The sequence below is a fragment of the Silurus aristotelis genome (assembly GCF_946808225.1).
Source record: "Silurus aristotelis genome assembly, chromosome: 11".
NCBI lineage: Eukaryota > Metazoa > Chordata > Actinopteri > Siluriformes > Siluridae > Silurus > Silurus aristotelis.
The window spans coordinates 24,807,190-24,824,077 of NC_139584.1; the positions used below are offsets into that span (position 1 = coordinate 24,807,190).

Genomic DNA, 16,888 nt, shown 5'->3' on the forward strand with positions numbered 1-16,888 from the left:
ACAAGACAGTGCAAGACAACACAAGACAGTGCAAGACAACACAAGACAGTGCAGGACAAAACACAAAACACAAAATAGCTCTGCTAGTAAACCTGTTGTCACTGACAGTGAACAGTAGCCAAAATGTAAACAAAAAAGAAAATGTAAACAAAACCATTTACTCAAGTAAAGTAAAGAAGTTTGGGCTCTGACATGTACCTAAGTAAAAAGTAGCCATTACTACTATCAAATTTAGTATCACGCTGGACGCCACAAATCACAGGCATTTTGGAAAAATATCCTTTTGAAAGATAAGACCAAAATCAAGATTTTTGGCCATAATGCATGGCACCACATTTGGCACCTTTTGTGAAGGACAGATCACAAATGTTGAGCTTTTTATACCAAAAACTGCAGAAAGAACATTTACTTATAATCTTAAACTCCAGTACTCATGTAAGTTCTCTCTCTCCAGTGTTCTGTATTGTTGAAAGATTTATGATCAAACTCTTGATGTCACCCATATGAGGATGGGTTCCCCTTTGAGTCTGGTTCCTCTCAAGGTTTCTTCCTCATATCATCTAAGGGAGTTTTTCCTTGCCACAGTCGCCACGGCTGCTCATCAGGGACAAACGCACACCATTCACCTTCACTGTTGTTTTCTGTAAAGCTGCTTTGAGACAATGTCTGTTGTGAAAAGCGCTATAGAAATAAACTTGACTTGACTTGACTTGACTTGACAGTGGTGGAGGGGTGATGATTTGGGCTTTATTTCGCAGCCACAGGACCTGGGCACCTTGCAGTTATTGAGTCAGCCATGAACTACTCTGTATACCAAGGTATTCTAGAATCAAATATGAGGGCATGACAGTGGACAATTATCCCAAGCACACCAGCAAATCTTCAGTAGAATGCTGGAAAAAGTATAACAGAATCAAGGTGTTGCCAACTGAATTACTGTGGCTGAGAGTTATGCACCAAATGCCCACATACCTTAATAAACTAAAGCCAAAAGGAAGAGTAGGCTAAAATTCCTGTGAAGGTGAGGGACTAATAAAGTTATACAAAACACTACTAATTCAAGTTATTGCTGCTGAAGATGATTTTCAAGGTAATGAATAATAAACGTATACTTGTTTTTTCATGCGTTTTTTTTTTTTCATTTTAACATTTTCAACATGGTTTCTCCATTTCGGCTTGAAAGACTGTCACTATATATTGTGAAATTAGGTCATGGCTTCAACTGGCTTTTTTCTTAATAAATTCTTTTGTATATTTTACCTCTATTACAACAATGTCTATATAGTTTTTGATTCTTATGTATCGTCTTTACTTCTTGAGAATTGGGGAATATTTGCACATTTTGAATACTGGAAAATCAAATAATGTGGAGTTCCTGGATAACTTTCTATGGAAAATGGGCCATTTAACTGCACAGGATAAAAAAAAAAGAAAAATAAACAACTATCAGAAAACATAGAAACACTTGTTGATTATCCAGGTAACAACACACTGTATTTAAAATCAAGTGTATATAAAATTTTTAACTGGTTGATTTGTGTAAACTCAGTTGTCATTGTATCTTGTGTACTATATGTAAAAATCTGCTGTGTGATCAGAGTTTGTTAAGAGTGATCAGAGCAATACTCTGATATATGATGGTTGAGCTTCTTAATTACTTAATTACTATCATTCTCTCCACAATAGAGCTCATAGAGTGTTCAAGACAAAATCAATATTTGATTTATGCTTTAGACACAAGATTGCTTTTTCTCCAGTTTACATTGTTTATCCTGAATACTATAATTTTTTCAATGTTAATATTATTATTATTATTATTAGTAGTAGTAGTAGTAGTAGTAGTAGTATTATAAACACAGCTCCTCAAATATGCCTTTTACAATTCGGCTATAAAAAATACCAAGAAAGCAGGATAAAAGACACTTCTTGTTTAAATGGATTTGTACCCAGAATGTTGATGATGGTAATAAACTGCCCATAAGTAAACTATTTATGTTTGATTTTCAGTTGGAGACCTTGTTAGAAGCCACCCGAAGCTTTACCCTAAACACAAGACCTTTTACTAGATGAGGGCACACAATTTACAACACAAAACCGTACTTGGTGGAAATACATGGGTTGATGTAAAAAAAATAAATAAAAAATAATAATAATAATAATAATAATAATCATCACGAAAATAATGAACCTAAATGAACACTAACTCTCATTCAGACAATACACAAGCCAACATCAACAAGGAAATAACACATTTTGTGACAAAAAAAACCTTTTAACTCTTAAAACGGATGTTTGGACTGCCTCTTGAGTTATCAAAGAAAAACTGCAGAACAACAATCCAAATATTGACTCGATCTCAAAGATTTCCAGTGTATTAATTAGTCATGACTTATTCAATACATTTCTTTGAGACCATTTTATATAGAGCAGTTCCAGCACTGGTACAGCACTGAATTTTCAGCTTCAACAGCAGCATATACAGCACCATGATGCTTTTCCTGAAGTTCACCCTGCTCACCCGTAAGTTTCTTCCAAACCTTTTCGAACAGATTAATACCTCTAAAGTTATATCTCTTGTAACACGAGAAATAGTAAAAATTATGTTTTTGGAACAGTAACATATTTGTATTTTGCTTTACAGTGCTCATTGCAGCACTGGACCTGCGTGTTTCTGGAGGTAATATTCGAATGCATATACTGTATACACCAATATAGTACATGAACAAATATTTGATAATAGATTCATAGAAAATTGAAGTGAATATTTCAGGCTTACATGTTGAAACATCTGTGTGATTAATTTATTGTAATGTTATTTCTTTAGTCACTGTAATAACCTGTGATGGTAAAGTCCAGCGCCTGGCTTGTGGTAAGCTTCAATGTCCTACATTCTCCAAGAGCAAACTCTAATCCTTTGAGATATGTACAGTATATAAACATTGCATTATTATAGGAAAATATACCTTGCAATATCTGTGAAAAGGACATACTGCTGAGGTCAGCTATATGCTAGGCCAATGTGACCTAAACTCTGCCTGGAGAATTCTGTACTTAAATGAATTATGATTAATATATAAATATAAATTGTGGCTAATTGGAATCTCGTATATGTCTTCAGCCACTGGAGTGATACAGGTGGCGTCTACTATATATGGTCGTACAAACCGCCACACCTGCACTTTTAATCGTCAACCTTTTGGGTGCGCTAGAACTAACTGTGCCATGGGGACTTCTGTAATTGCAGACAGGTATTGTGTTTCTTGGTTTGTAATATAAATAGTAGATTACATTGTAGATAACTACTTGCAAAATAATAAAACGTTGTCACAAAATTACTATTCATTTATTTTCTTAATAGCCTGTCCTGAGTTGGTTTTTATTTTCGTTTATACAACAACAGTTTGGCAACAATTAGTAACACAGAAATACAAAAACAAAAAACAAAAAACAAAAAACATTATATGCTTTGTTTATATCTTAATATTTTTAATCATCAGGATTTAAAAAAAATGTTTCATTCATTGCCGATGAGCTTCAAACTGTTATGAGTTAAAAAACAAAAAAAACAAACAACATATGTTGTATCATGTATCATGATTTTAACCACATCATGATTTTAGCTTTACATTAAGAAGACTGCATAATTAATCTTCTCGGTTTTTAGCCTTTTTTTTCCAAAAAGCAAAATTAAACAAGCAAATAGTGACAAATGGAGTGCATTTGTGTATTATTTTTCCAATGATTTGTTGTGTAGACTATAGAAAGCCTAATTTCAGCCCTATTTTTTTCTCAAAATTGTGTATGTATAGTGATATTATATATATATATATATATATATATATATATATATATATATATATATATATATATATATATATATATATATATATATATATATATATATATAATTGGGAATATTTGAGAGTATTTGGTTTGCTAATCCAAACAGATGCAATGGACTAAAAAAGTGTGTGGTAAACACAAAATCACTTCGCATCTCTGACCCATGTTATGGAACTTACAAGTACTACACAACCACCTACAACTGCGTCCAAGGCCGTAAGTAATTTTCACTACTGACTGGGTCAATAATGATCAATACTATTACATCCTCACAGTTAACAATCCATCACGGTGAATAATGAATTAGGCATAATTTTAGATGGGTGATGGTAGTGTGTTAACTACTGTGTGCCTACTAGTGTGCTAACTACTGCTTGCTCAGTCAAGCAAGGAATGCTCATGGCATGCCTGTTCTAAATGTTACTCTGTGTGATAGCTCACACAGGGACTTGTAGAGCAAAGATGAATATTGTACAGATAAAAAGGTAATGCTACTACATTCTGATTAACAAATTGAATACAATTTGTTTCCTTTCTCTAGGGGTGGCTGTGATCTGTCAGCGGGGCCATAAAACACTGAATTGTGGTAAGAATTCTTTATGATCTTTATGGTCGAAATGCCAAATGTTACTGCAGCAGGTTAACCTGTTTCTCTATGCAGGTAATAATGTTATTCAGATCATCAAAGCAACCTACGGACGTGATGATTCTAGAACCTGTATAAAAAGAAAGTTCTTTCTTCCCAAGAGAACCAACTGTAATGCTCCAAGAGCAAGTGCAACTGTGGCCTCACTGTAATTCTTTTGTTTTCTTTTCATGTAAAACTCAGTGTTCTTTTGTCATAGAGGCCATGCTAACATCTTACTTTCATTTAAAGGTGTAATGGAAGGACAAGATGCACACTTAAAGCTACAAACAGAGTCTTTTCAAATCCCTGCATTGGTATTCCTAAATACCTCACAGTGTCTTACAGATGCAATCCTTCTCCTAGTAAGTAACCTGCTCTCTCTGAAACAAGTAAGATCTAAAACATCTTTAGCCTTCCAAGCTATGAATAAAAGAAGCAATATAAATGCAGTTGCCTTTAAATGTGTTGGAATGGCCTATTTGATGGAATGGCATACAGTAAAAATTGCATCAAGCTGGTGACCCATTGACATCATTTAATTAATGCATTTTTCTTTTGTTATGCTTTCGAGATTGGTTCCAATAAGGTTTCTCCTTTCAGTCTTTTTCTTAGGAGATGAAATGCTGCTCCACTAGATTAAGGGGATTTATTTGGCCGATCTAAAAACATTTTCCCCCCACAATGAACTATTTTTATTGCATAATAAAGTAAACTGTAGGACAGAAAAATTCTGTAGATTTCTGAATTCCTTATGCTGCTTCCATCATGAGTTTCATTATCAGTAAAGATTAGTAAGCCCACACCAAGCCCGCACCATGCAAGCCCAAGCCATGACACAACCTCAAATGTGATTGACTGATAAGCACGGATATTTTATATTGTATATAAAACCATTTATATCTTATTCTTACAGGGCAGACTGTGACCTGTGAAGGCAACAATGCTGTGCTGGCATGTGGTTTGTGATCATTTTAAAATGTATCAATTGAAAGATTGTAGTAAATTCTATCTCTATTAGAACAAATATTTTGAGACAATTTACCATTAGCATTAGTGTACAATCTTTGAAAGTTGAGAATTTATGCTGAAAGTTGTAGCTGCTTATTTTCAAGTAGTTTGATTTAACTTTTGGTAATTTTTTGTTTTGTTTTAGGTGCTCGTCGTATAAGGATCATCAGTGCTAACTACGGCCGAACTGACTCCCTCACATGTGCTGCAGGACGTCCTCACCATCAAATCACCAGAGCAAACTGTTATACACCCTGGGCACTAGGACAGATGGTAGCAAGGTAACTGAAGTATTTATTAAACTTTTATTGACCATAATCACTAATATACTGATATCTATGGGAATGATGAAAATCTGTTTTGGTTGTAGATGTGGAGGAAGGAACCTATGTGTGGTGCCTGCTACAAATGGTGTCTTTTCTGACCCCTGCTTTGGCACCTATAAGTACCTCAGAGTTTCATACAACTGTGTCTAACTGTAAGTTATAATCTCTATCACTCTCTCTCTCTCTCTGTCAATCTCTAAGCTAATACTGAGCCCCACATCTATCAGATACGGTTCTGAGCTATTTTAAGCCCACATGAGTTTTAAATTCTCTGATTTTCTGGTCAAGTGTTTATAGATTTTCTGCAACAGCAATGTGGTATAGAATTCATATATTTGCATAAGTGATAACAGCAACTAAAGTATATAAAGTGTCATTAATGTTGAGCGATGATTCAGCGTGGACCATTTGCAAACTGAAAACTTCTGTTTGCTTATAAATATTATAATATTAATTATATTTTTATTAAAATAAGAAATATTATTAACACAATAAGTAAGATTAAGGTTAAGCAAAGGGTTAAAAACTATGCTAAGATCACAGTTCAGATTCAGTGCAAAATATACAGCAAAATATACCTATAATATGATTTGTCTAACTTTATGTTTATTATATATTCATTATATTTTATATTTATATTCTATAACTTTTTCACAATGAAATGATCTTTTAGCTTTATTCTTATTTCAAAAATCTCAAGTATAGTTAACATATTCCACATTCAGTAGAATGTGTAAAGTAAATATCTGAAGTACAATACATGCAGTATGAAACGTATTTTGTTTGTATTACTAAAACTATTGTTTTTCCATTTTCTTTTTACTGCTATTGACAGTTACACGAGGGACTCCAGTTTTCTCCACGCAGTGGAAACTCAGCATTCTGGAGGACCAACTTTTAAATCTTCAATCATACAGATGTTAGATGTAATTAGATATAATCAACTGTTGTAATGATTTTCTTTTTACAATGTAACTCTTTTCTTTTACATGTAATTGCTTCCTTCTGAACAAATCCACTTTACTAATGATGCAATCAAGGTGCAATAAACTATCCTCTAAATGCAAGCATAATACGCATGACAATTGTGTAAGTTTATGTGCACAGTTTATGCAGTGTTTAAATTTAGACAGTTCATAAAATCCAAGGCATTTATCATTCAATCTGTAATCTGATACATAAAGACCATAAACATTTCAGAGTGCTCAAGCAAAAAAATGCAAATGTGTCAAGACTGTAATCAAAAAGAAATATTTTGTTTTTTACTTTAAAAAGGTACATTAAATTTAGTTGAGTTTACTTTCCTTGGGACACCGTTATTCATTACACTATCATACATTACAAAATCACATTTCAGAAAAAAATTTAATCTAGAAAAGAAAATAGGAAAAACAAAAAAAGCCGGTTTATAAAGTAACAAACACTAAAAGCAATTGAATTGGAAAAAAGCAAAAGATGATCATAGAAACATGTAAAGTAACTGTGAAGTAAAACCTGGAAGCAACAATTATTTTTTCATGCTGAGTACAAACTAGGGAGCTATAAACACTTTCACAAATCTTATGCAAACTTGTGATTTGTTTAATTTTCGTGACTAAATGTGAAAATCTGCTGTGAAAAATAGCTTATTTATAGCTGAAAAGTAGTAAATGATTATACATATAACACAATTTGTTTAGAATTCCCCTTACCCCTTCCTTTCGAATAATTACAATTTTCTCCGAGGCATACATAAACTTATGACCTCAACTGTATAGAATGTACAATATACATAGACATGTACATATGAAAACACACACACACACACACACACACACACACTGGTATATTAAATGTAATTTATAAAAAAAAAAAAAAAAAAAAAAAAAAAAAAAAAGCATGCTTCTTGTCAAATGCTATGCCTGATTCAACCACTCTAAAACTCACAGTGGATCCTAACAGTGAGGTCAAAGATTTTCATTCATCTCTCAGTCATCTCAGCTTTTCAGCAACTATCAGGGACACATTTTATCTATTCATGTTTTGGGGAAAACAGTACACTCTTCCTTTTAGACCTGAATCTCTTTGACTTTAAGATTCAGTGTTTGCTATTATAATACAGTTAATTTCAGTCCACTAAATTAATTGAAGTAGCAGCATTAAACGTTAAACCCAGCCATTATGGATGCACAAGCCAGTGCACTCTTCGTGCCGGTCCCAAGCCCGGGTAAATGGGGAGGGTTGCGTTAGGAAGAGCATTCAGCGTAAAACATGTGCCAAATCAAATATGCGGATCACAAATGAGAATTTCATACCGGATCGGTCGAGGCCCGGGTTAACAACGACCGCCACAGGTATCGTTAGCTGACAGGGTACCGGTGGAAATTGTTGGCCGAAGGAGGAGAAGGAGAGGAGGAAGATGTTTACCGAGACGGCAGGGAAAGGAGCAGTGTAGGAGAGTGGAGGTTCGGGTTGGTACTTTAAATGTTGGTACTATGACTGTAAAGGGAGAGAGTTAGCTGATATGATGGAGAGGAGAAAAGTAGATATGCTGTGTGTTCAGGAGACCAAGTGGAAAGGGAGTAAGGCCAAGAACATTGGAGGTGGATTTAAATTGTTTTATCATGGTGTGGATGGAAAGAGAAATGGTGTAGGGGTAATTCTGAAGGAAGAGTACAGTAAGAGTGTAGTGGAGGTGAAGAGAGTTTCTGATAGGGTGATGATCGTGAAGGTGGAAGTTGAAGGGATGATGATAAATGTCATCAGTGCCTATGCTCCACAAGTTGGCTGTGAGATGAAGGAGAAGGAAAGATTCTGGAGTGAATTAGATGAAGTGGTAGAGGGTGTACCTAGGAAAGAACGATTGGTGATTGGGGCAGACTTTAATGGGCATGTAGGTGAAGGGAACAGAGGTGATGAGGAGGTGATGGGTAGGTATGGTTTTAAGGAAAGGAATGTGGAAGGGCAGATGGTGGTAGATTTTGCTTAAAGGATGGAAATGGCAGTGGTCAACACTTATTTTAAGAAGAAGGAGGATCATAGGGTGACATATAAGAGTGGAGGAAGGTGCACACAGGTGGACTATGTGCTATGCAGGAGATGCAACCTAAAGGAGATTGGAGACTGTAAGGTTTTGGCAGGGGACAATGTAGCTAGACAGCATCGGATGGTGGTCTGTAGGATGGTTTTGGAGGCGAAGAAGAAGAGGAGGAGAGTGAGGACTGAAACTGAAGGAGGAAGAGTGTAGTGTGAGGTTCAGGGAAGAGGTCAGACAGAGGCTCAGTGGTGTTAAGGAGGTGTTGGATGATTGGGCAACTACTGCAGGAGTGATGAGGGAGGCAGCTAGAAAAGTACTTGGTGTAACATCTGGAAATAGAAAGCAAGACAAGGAGATGTGGTGGTGGAATGAGGAAGTGCAGGAGAGCATAAGGAGAAAGAGGTTGGCAAAACAGAAGTGGGATAGACAGAGTGATGAGAAAAGTAGGCAGGAGTACAAGGAGATGCGGCAGCAGTTTAAGAGGGATGTGGCGAAAGCCAAGGAAAAGGCATATGAGGAGCTGTATGAGAGGTTGGACACTAAGGAAGGAGAAAGGGATTTGTACCGATTGGCCAGGCAGAGGGACCGAGTTGGGAAGGATGTACTGCAAGTTAGAGCAGTAAAGGATGGAGAGGGAAATGTGTTGACTAGTGAGGAGAGTGTGTTGAGAAGGTGGAGGGAGTATTTTGAGCAGCTGATGAATGAGGAAAATCAGAGAGAGAAGGTTGGATGATGTGGAGTTGGTGAAGCAGGCAGTGGATAGGATTAGTAAGGAGGAAGTGAGAGCAGCGATTAAGAGGATGAAGAGTGGAAAGTCGGTTGGACCAGATGACATACCGGTAGAAGCGTGGAGATGTTTAGGAGAGATGGCAGTGGAGTTTTTGACCAGATTGTTTAACAGGATTTTGGAAGGTGAGAAGATGCCTGAGGAATGGAGAAGAAGTGTGCTGGTACCGATCTTTAAGCATAAAGGAGATGTGCAGTCTTGCAGTAACTACAGGGGAATTAAGTTGATCAGTCACACCATGAAGTTATGGGAAAGAGTAGTGGAAGCCAGGCTGAGAGAAGAGGTGACCATCTGTGAGCAACAGTATGGTTTCATGCCTAGGAAGAGCACCACAGATGCCTTATTTGCTTTAAGAATGTTGATGGAGAAGTATAGAGAAGGACAGAAGGAATTGCATTGTGTATTTGTGGATTTAGAGAAGGCGTACGACAGGGTGCCAAGAGAGGAGTTGTGGTATTGTTTGAGGAAGTCAGGTGTGTCAGAGAAGTATGTGAGGGTGGTGCAGGACATGTATGAAAACAGTGTGACGGCAGTGAAGTGTGCAGTAGGAACGACAGACTGGTTCAGGGTAAAGGTTGGACTGCATCAAGGATCGGCCCTGAGCCCTTTCCTGTTTGCAGTGGTGATGGACAGGTTGACGGACGAGGTCAGACAGGAGTCTCCCTGGACTATGATGTTTGCGGATGATATTGTCATTTGTGGTGAGAGTAGGGAGCAGGTTGAGAAGAGCCTGGAGAGGTGGAGATATGCGCTGGAGAGAAGGGGAATGAAACTCAGTAGGAGTAAGACAGAATACATGTGTGTGAATGAGAGGGAGGGCAGTGGAGTTGTGCGGTTGCAGGGAGAAGAGCTGGAGAGGTGGAGGAATTCAGGTACTGGGGTCAACAGTGCAAAGTAATGGTGAGTGTGTTAGAGAATTGAAAAGAGTGCAGGCAGGGTGGAGTGGGTGGAGAAGAGTGACAGGAGTGATTTGTGATAGTAGGGTATCTGCAAAAATGAAAGGGAAAGTTTATAGGTCTGTGGTGAGACCTGCGATGTTGTATGGATTAGAGACAGTGGCATTGAGTAAAAGGAAAGAGGTGGAGCTGGAGGTAGCAGAGCTGAAGATGTTTAGGTTTTCGTTGGGATTGACGAGGATGGATAAGATTAGAAATTAGTTTATTAGAGGGACAGCGCATGTAGGATGTTTTGGTGACAAGGTGAGGGAGGCGAGATTGAGATGGTTTGGACATGTGCAGAGGAGGGACATGAATTATATTGGTAGAAGAATGCTGAGGATGGAGCCACCAGGTAGGAGGAAAATAGGAAGGCCGAGGAGGAGGTTTATGGATGTGGTGAGGGAAGACATGCAGGTAGTTGGTGTAAAAGAGGCAGATGTAGAGGACAGGGGGGTATGGAGACAGATGATCCGCTGTGGCGACCCCTAATGGGAGCAGCCGAAAGAAGAAGAAGCAGCATTTAAACGTTAAAAAATAATTAATTATATGGTCATGTTGGGTCTAAAACATGACGTTACATGTTTAAAGAAACATTGTTTTAAAGCAATATCACAATCGCAATCTTGCTATATATAAATATAAATGTGTGTGTGTTTGTCTCTGTGTCTGTGTCTGTGTGGTGTGTGTGTGTGTGTGTGTGTGTGTGTGTGTTTGTGTGTGTGTGTGTGTGTGTGTGTGTGTGTGTGTGTGTGTGTGTCAGTATATTTTATGGTTTATGTTCATCATGGTTCATCAGCTGCCCATTCTTCTTAAGAAATTCTTTATTCTTTAGTAACTTTGTTTTTCCAGCTTATGTCCCCTTTTCCAGCTGCCCTGATTTCCGGCTTTTTGGTATCGTTTTGCACTTCCCTCTTGCACTTGCAAATTAATTATATTTTTCTAAGAAGACAAATAATTTGCAGTTCTTAAGAAAAATTTGCAGTTCATTCGCTCAGGATAAACAACTATCACAAAACATAGATAATTGAATTATTATTTAACGAGTCTTTAATCATCCAGGTAACAACATACCATCAAGAAATACTGTCATTTGTGTATATTATGTGTATGTGTATAATATGTGAAAAAAGGAGTGAAAAAAATGATCCCTCTCACTTATATTTTAACTATCTTTCGACCTGTGTATTATCTTTGTTGACTTTTTCCCTAAACAAATGATTGCTTTTTTTTTACATGGTTTTTCTGTTTATCCTGAATTCTCTTCTATGACATGGCCATGAATTTTTCCCAGGCAAATTATTTATTATTATTTTTTAATTTAAACTTCCCTATGAGACTTTTGACAATCAGATCTCAGTGAAAACTTTGTTTCAATCTCATTAACCCAGTCAGGTTATGGTCAATCTAATGGTAATGAGACTCTTTTTATATTAACTCTTCTACATGTTGCAAAAAAAAACATTTTAAAATCTGTCTTTCATTGGCCTCAATGATCAGAAACCTGAGTTCTCTAAGTACTGTTACCAAGACCTTCTGACCTACATCCATATCAAAGATGGAGGATTTTGCTATTACCACAGCCCCTCACATATGTGTTTTACAATTCAGCTATAAATCATACAAAAGAAGCAGGACACACTTTTGTTCTTAATTCCTGGGATGTGATAAAATCCTTTTAATTAAGGGTGTTGACATTCAAAGTTATTTGAAAGAAACTTGAAACATGCCAGGAACCTGCTCATTCAGCATGCTGAAGCTTTAACATTAACCCTTGAGAAGTACACCATCTGACAAATTGCAAAACATAACTACTGTGCCACTTAAGGCTTTTGTGAGTGAGGTCTATAAAAAATAATGGACATCCATGTATACTCTTTAGTTGTGGCATGGCATATAAGTGGGAAAGTGGTTAAAATAATAGACTTTTAGATAGATTTCAGGCTTATAAGTTCAACTCCACGTAACAATAAATTGCCTCTCCTGGTCCTCTGTGTAAGGCTTAAATCCTCAGCTGTGTAACTGAGTTACCTGTATGTTACTATGGATAAATATATTGCATTAATGATAACAAAGAGACTTGAGAGTGACACAAGATTTAATTTATGCCTTACACCAGACCTGGGCAAACTACGGCCCGCGGGCCACATCCGGCCCTTTGTATGTCCCTGTCCGGCCCGCGTGAGGCCAATCATAAATTACAGGGATGCACCGAAAATTTTCGACCGAAATACCTAAATCACCGAAACAACACGGCAGAAACACAATTGTGAGAACGCGGCGCAGAAAAGTAAAGTCAATCCGAGCATGCGCAGTCCGTCTGTAGTAGACGTTTTTGAAAAGGCAGGAAAGTTTTCCAGTGATGTTGCCGAGGCAAAAGGCATAACACAAAAAATGATGGATTTCATTGACTTTTGAATTGATTTTTCATTTCGGTGCATCCCTAAAATATTATCGTTGGTGTGGCCCTCTGACACAATTCAGGTTTCTCATGTGGCCCCTTGTAAAAATTAATTGCCCACCCCTGCCTTACACATATCTCATAGCAGTATGCTTACTAATTAATTGGGTAAATTAAACAGGGTGATTAAACTGGTATTTAGGTGGAACACACAGTAGCACCAACCAACCAACAAACATATCATGACAACATAAAACACACAACCTCTTAAAATGTTTGTAGATTGGAACACATCCTGAATTATCAAAGAAGAACTATTAAACTGCGAATGAACATCAATACAAATATTGACTCTCTCACTAAGATTTCTAGTGTATTTTTTTCGGTCATGACATATGACTTATTATAAATAGAGCAGTTTCATGACAGTGGTAAAACACTACATTTTCAGTTTCAACCTCAACACATACAGCATCACAATGGTCTTGCTTTTGGTCACTTTGCTCACCTGTAAGTTTCTTTCCGACTTTTTTCATAGATAATAATACCTCTAATATGATACCTTTAAAATGCATCAGGGGTAACAGTGACGGTGTGTGAAGGGTGAAATGCATGTTAAAGTATTTGTATTTTGCCTCACAGTTTTGATTGCAGCACCGGTCCTGCGTGTTTCTGGAAGTAAGGTTTGAATTCATGAAAACATCAATAGTGAATTTGAGTAAATGTAAAATATTACATGCTTAAACATCTGTTTGAATAATGTATTATTTCAGAGACTGTAATTACCTGCGATGGTCATGTCCAGCACCTGTCTTGTGGTAAGCGTCATTGTTCTACATTTAAGCTTATTACTAAACTTTGCAATATTGTGATATTTTCAGTATATCTGCAAGTCATATTTAAACCTGTGACCTAAACTTTTTATACAGCTTACTCCATAAAGAGTTTAGGTCACAGGTCTAAATATGCCTGAATTAAAAATATATATACACATATATACTGTTGCTAAATTATATGCTAATATATTTCGATGTCTTAAGCCGCTGGAGTGATACAGGTGACGTCTACTGTATACGGTCGTACAAGTCGCCAATTCTGTACTTTGAATCGTCCTGCTTCTCAATTTGCTAGAACTAATTGTGCCTTGAGGACTTCTGCAATTGCCAGCAGGTATAGTGTTTTTTGGATCTAGTTTATACATACTAGATTTACCCCTAGTGCCAACACTATTCTGGTAAACAGCAATTTGGCAGCAATTTCAATTGTTGTTATATTTAATAATATTCCTGAAATTCAAAAAAAAGGCATACATAGCATGTATTGTTAAAACCTTTAATAGATTTATATTTGGCCATTTTGTGCTTGGGTGTTTTATTTGCTAAGGATCCACATGAATGTTGAAGAGCTTTAAACAGTTGATGAATTGGATAAAACATAATCTACAGTATATCATGCTTATTTTACCTTCCTATTTAAGAAGACTATAAATGTGATTAATATGTAAAATCAAAACAATGAGTAAACAAGTAAATAGTGGCCCAAGTGGTTTTGGGAATTTTTTTGTTTTTCCAGCTTCTGACCCCTTTTCCAGCTGCGTCTTTATGATTTCCGCCTCTTAGGTATCTTAGGAGTGTGTGCATGTATATTGACATCATATATTTATGTGTAGTATAAATCTAATTGGAGTAATTGTGGCTGTTTATCCCAAACAGATGCAATGGACGAAGAAATTGTGAGGTAAAGACTGATTTACTTGGCAGCCCTGACCCATGCTATGGAATTTACAAGTACTATCAAACCACTTACAACTGCATCACTGGCCGTAAGTAATGTTCACTTAAAACACACTGATTTTGATTCAATACTGATATACTCACAGTAGACAACACACTGCAAATCTCTGCTGCAGTTTATGTTTAAACATTACATGGGTAAAGAATATGTCTTTTTTTATAGGAGAGGTTGTGATCTGTGAGCAGGGCTACAGAACACTGAGTTGTGGTAAGAACACTTGATCTTTGTCATTAAGCTGCTCAGTGTGATTACAGCAGGTTAAACTGTGTCTCTGTGCAGGTGATAATATGATTCAGATCATAAATGCGAACTACGGACGTTCTGATTCAAAAACCTGTTCCAATGGACTTCCTGCTCATTTGACCCAGAATACCAACTGTTATGCCCCAAAAACCAATTCAATTGTAGCCTCAAAGTAAGTTGTTTTTTAACTTGGAAGATGATAAACAAACTTGGTGATCATTGGTCATAGACGCAATGTAAACATATGATGTTCATTTCATGTCATTTCAGTTGTAATGGACGGAGAAGTTGCCAAGTGGAAGCTTCTTACAAAATTTTCACAGATCCTTGTTTTGGAATTTCGAAATACCTTACTGTGTCCTACAGATGCATTACAGTACAAAGTAAGTAGTCTGCTCGTTCTAGCAATTGATTTTTTTTTTTGGGGGGGGGGATATCTAAAACATCCATTTCAATAATGAATAAAAGAAGATTGAGGCAGAAAAACAATAAGTTAAAATAGTCTTGGAGAAATTCAATCTTCTCTACAGGACTGAAATGCTGCTCATTTGTGTTGAGATCTGGTGGCAATTCTAAAAGCTTATGTGCCACAATTAATTTCTTTCTTTTTTTTTTTTTGACAATGTATTTTATATTTTAAGCATATGGTGATAGCTCATTATGGTGGATGGGATTTGAACTCACAACCTACTGACCAGGCATTCAACATTTTAACCACTGCACTACCATTGCTCAGGTTTTTGTGCTATTTCATGATTAAGTAAATTGTCAGACATTTTGTTTCTGTACAGTTCTGAATTGATTATGCTGCTACCATCATAAATGACATCATCAATAAAGATTAGTGATCTCATTCCAGAGACAGTAAAGCAAGCCCAAATCATGACCCTACTGTAGCTCCAATGTGCTCAGCCAGTAATCTGGTGTATTTTTGATCACATTAGCATTCCCATCAGTTTCAAAAGGGTTAATTTTGGTTCCAGAAAACTTCTGGCTTATTTCTGTAATTTTAGACCACTGATTCTTGATGCCACTGACTGTTGTTTTGTTTTTGTTTTTTACAGCTTTAAAGTCTGCAAAGAATAAACGTTATAGTATGAATATATATTAGACTTCATTATAATACAGAATATGCAAATATACAATTAAGGAATTCTTTACAGAGCATTGCAGCTTCATTTCTGAGATATATATGTAGGCTTAATAAACAAACAAAATAGATAAGATCATTGATTCAGTACAATTCAGTTTTATTTGCATAGCACTTACAATGGACATCATCCCGAAGCAGCATTACGGAGATAAACAAGTTGTAAAATTTGAAATGACCCTTTCTTACAGGGTTGAGTGTGACCTGTGAAGGCCGCAATGCTGTGCTGACATGTGGTTTGTGCTCATTTTCATATTTATACATTGTACAAGAATGCGTATTAAATGCTACCTATATTAGAACAAAGATTTAAAGACTATAAATGCAAGTATTGATTTGATTTACCTTTGTGTAAATATTCTTATTATAGGTGCTCGTCGTATAAGGATCGTAAGTGCTAACTACGGCCGAACCGACCCCTTAACATGTACTGCAGGAAAACGTCATACAAGACACTATAACAGAAATTGCTACGCACGTAACACACTTAAAAAGATTGTCGCTAGGTAACTGTGATCTTATTGAACTGTGATCTTTATCATTACCACACATGACCATAATCATTAATATACTGTTATGTATGGGGACGAATAAAAAACTTTTGTTGTGGTTTGGTTGTAGATGTGGAGGACAGAAAACATGTGTGGTGCCTGCTACAAATCGTGTCTTCTCTGACCCCTGCTTTGGCACCTATAAGTACCTCAGAGTTGTGTACTACTGTGTCTAACTGTAAGTTATAATCTCTCTCTTTTTAATT

At 36.5% G+C, this 16,888-nt stretch overlaps 2 protein-coding genes across 3 annotated transcripts; both read left to right on the forward strand.

The window, feature by feature from the left end:
• The first annotated feature begins 2,375 nt into the window (after window positions 1–2,375).
• LOC310733482 (rhamnose-binding lectin-like) lies at window positions 2,376–6,734 on the forward strand. Of its 2 annotated transcripts, none has more exons than XM_083554776.1 (12): window positions 2,376–2,520; window positions 2,642–2,677; window positions 2,825–2,869; window positions 3,119–3,248; window positions 3,950–4,059; window positions 4,385–4,429; window positions 4,505–4,637; window positions 4,721–4,833; window positions 5,385–5,429; window positions 5,625–5,760; window positions 5,850–5,961; window positions 6,641–6,734. In XM_083554776.1, the coding sequence occupies exons 1-11, from the start codon at window positions 2,487–2,489 to the stop codon at window positions 5,953–5,955; spliced, it is 933 nt and encodes a 310-aa protein (XP_083410902.1). In that variant the 5' UTR covers window positions 2,376–2,486; the 3' UTR covers window positions 5,956–5,961; window positions 6,641–6,734. The 2 variants fall into 2 exon arrangements, with proteins under 2 accessions (XP_083410902.1, XP_083410903.1); XM_083554777.1 differs by having other exon boundaries at window positions 5,850–5,957.
• Window positions 6,735–13,343: 6,609 nt separating this feature from the next.
• LOC310733480 (rhamnose-binding lectin-like) lies at window positions 13,344–16,888 on the forward strand. The gene is made up of 11 exons (XM_083554773.1): window positions 13,344–13,454; window positions 13,587–13,622; window positions 13,718–13,762; window positions 13,985–14,114; window positions 14,657–14,766; window positions 14,901–14,945; window positions 15,018–15,153; window positions 15,252–15,364; window positions 16,323–16,367; window positions 16,502–16,637; window positions 16,753–16,888. The coding sequence occupies exons 1-11, from the start codon at window positions 13,367–13,369 to the stop codon at window positions 16,856–16,858; spliced, it is 990 nt and encodes a 329-aa protein (XP_083410899.1). The 5' UTR covers window positions 13,344–13,366; the 3' UTR covers window positions 16,859–16,888.

Bases quoted from the DNA above. Each gene is read 5' to 3' on its own strand.
- LOC310733482 (XM_083554776.1), top strand. From the start codon at position 2,487: ATGATGCTTTTCCTGAAGTTCACCCTGCTCACCC. The intron at 3,249-3,949 runs GTATTGTGTTTC...TAATCCAAACAG, and splicing joins ACTTCTGTAATTGCAGACAG to ATGCAATGGACTAAAAAAGT. The intron at 4,430-4,504 runs GTAAGAATTCTT...TTCTCTATGCAG, and splicing joins CCATAAAACACTGAATTGTG to GTAATAATGTTATTCAGATC.
- LOC310733480 (XM_083554773.1), top strand. From the start codon at position 13,367: ATGACAGTGGTAAAACACTACATTTTCAGTTTCAACCTCAACACATAC. The intron at 14,946-15,017 runs GTAAGAACACTT...GTCTCTGTGCAG, and splicing joins CTACAGAACACTGAGTTGTG to GTGATAATATGATTCAGATC. The intron at 15,154-15,251 runs GTAAGTTGTTTT...ATGTCATTTCAG, and splicing joins AATTCAATTGTAGCCTCAAA to TTGTAATGGACGGAGAAGTT.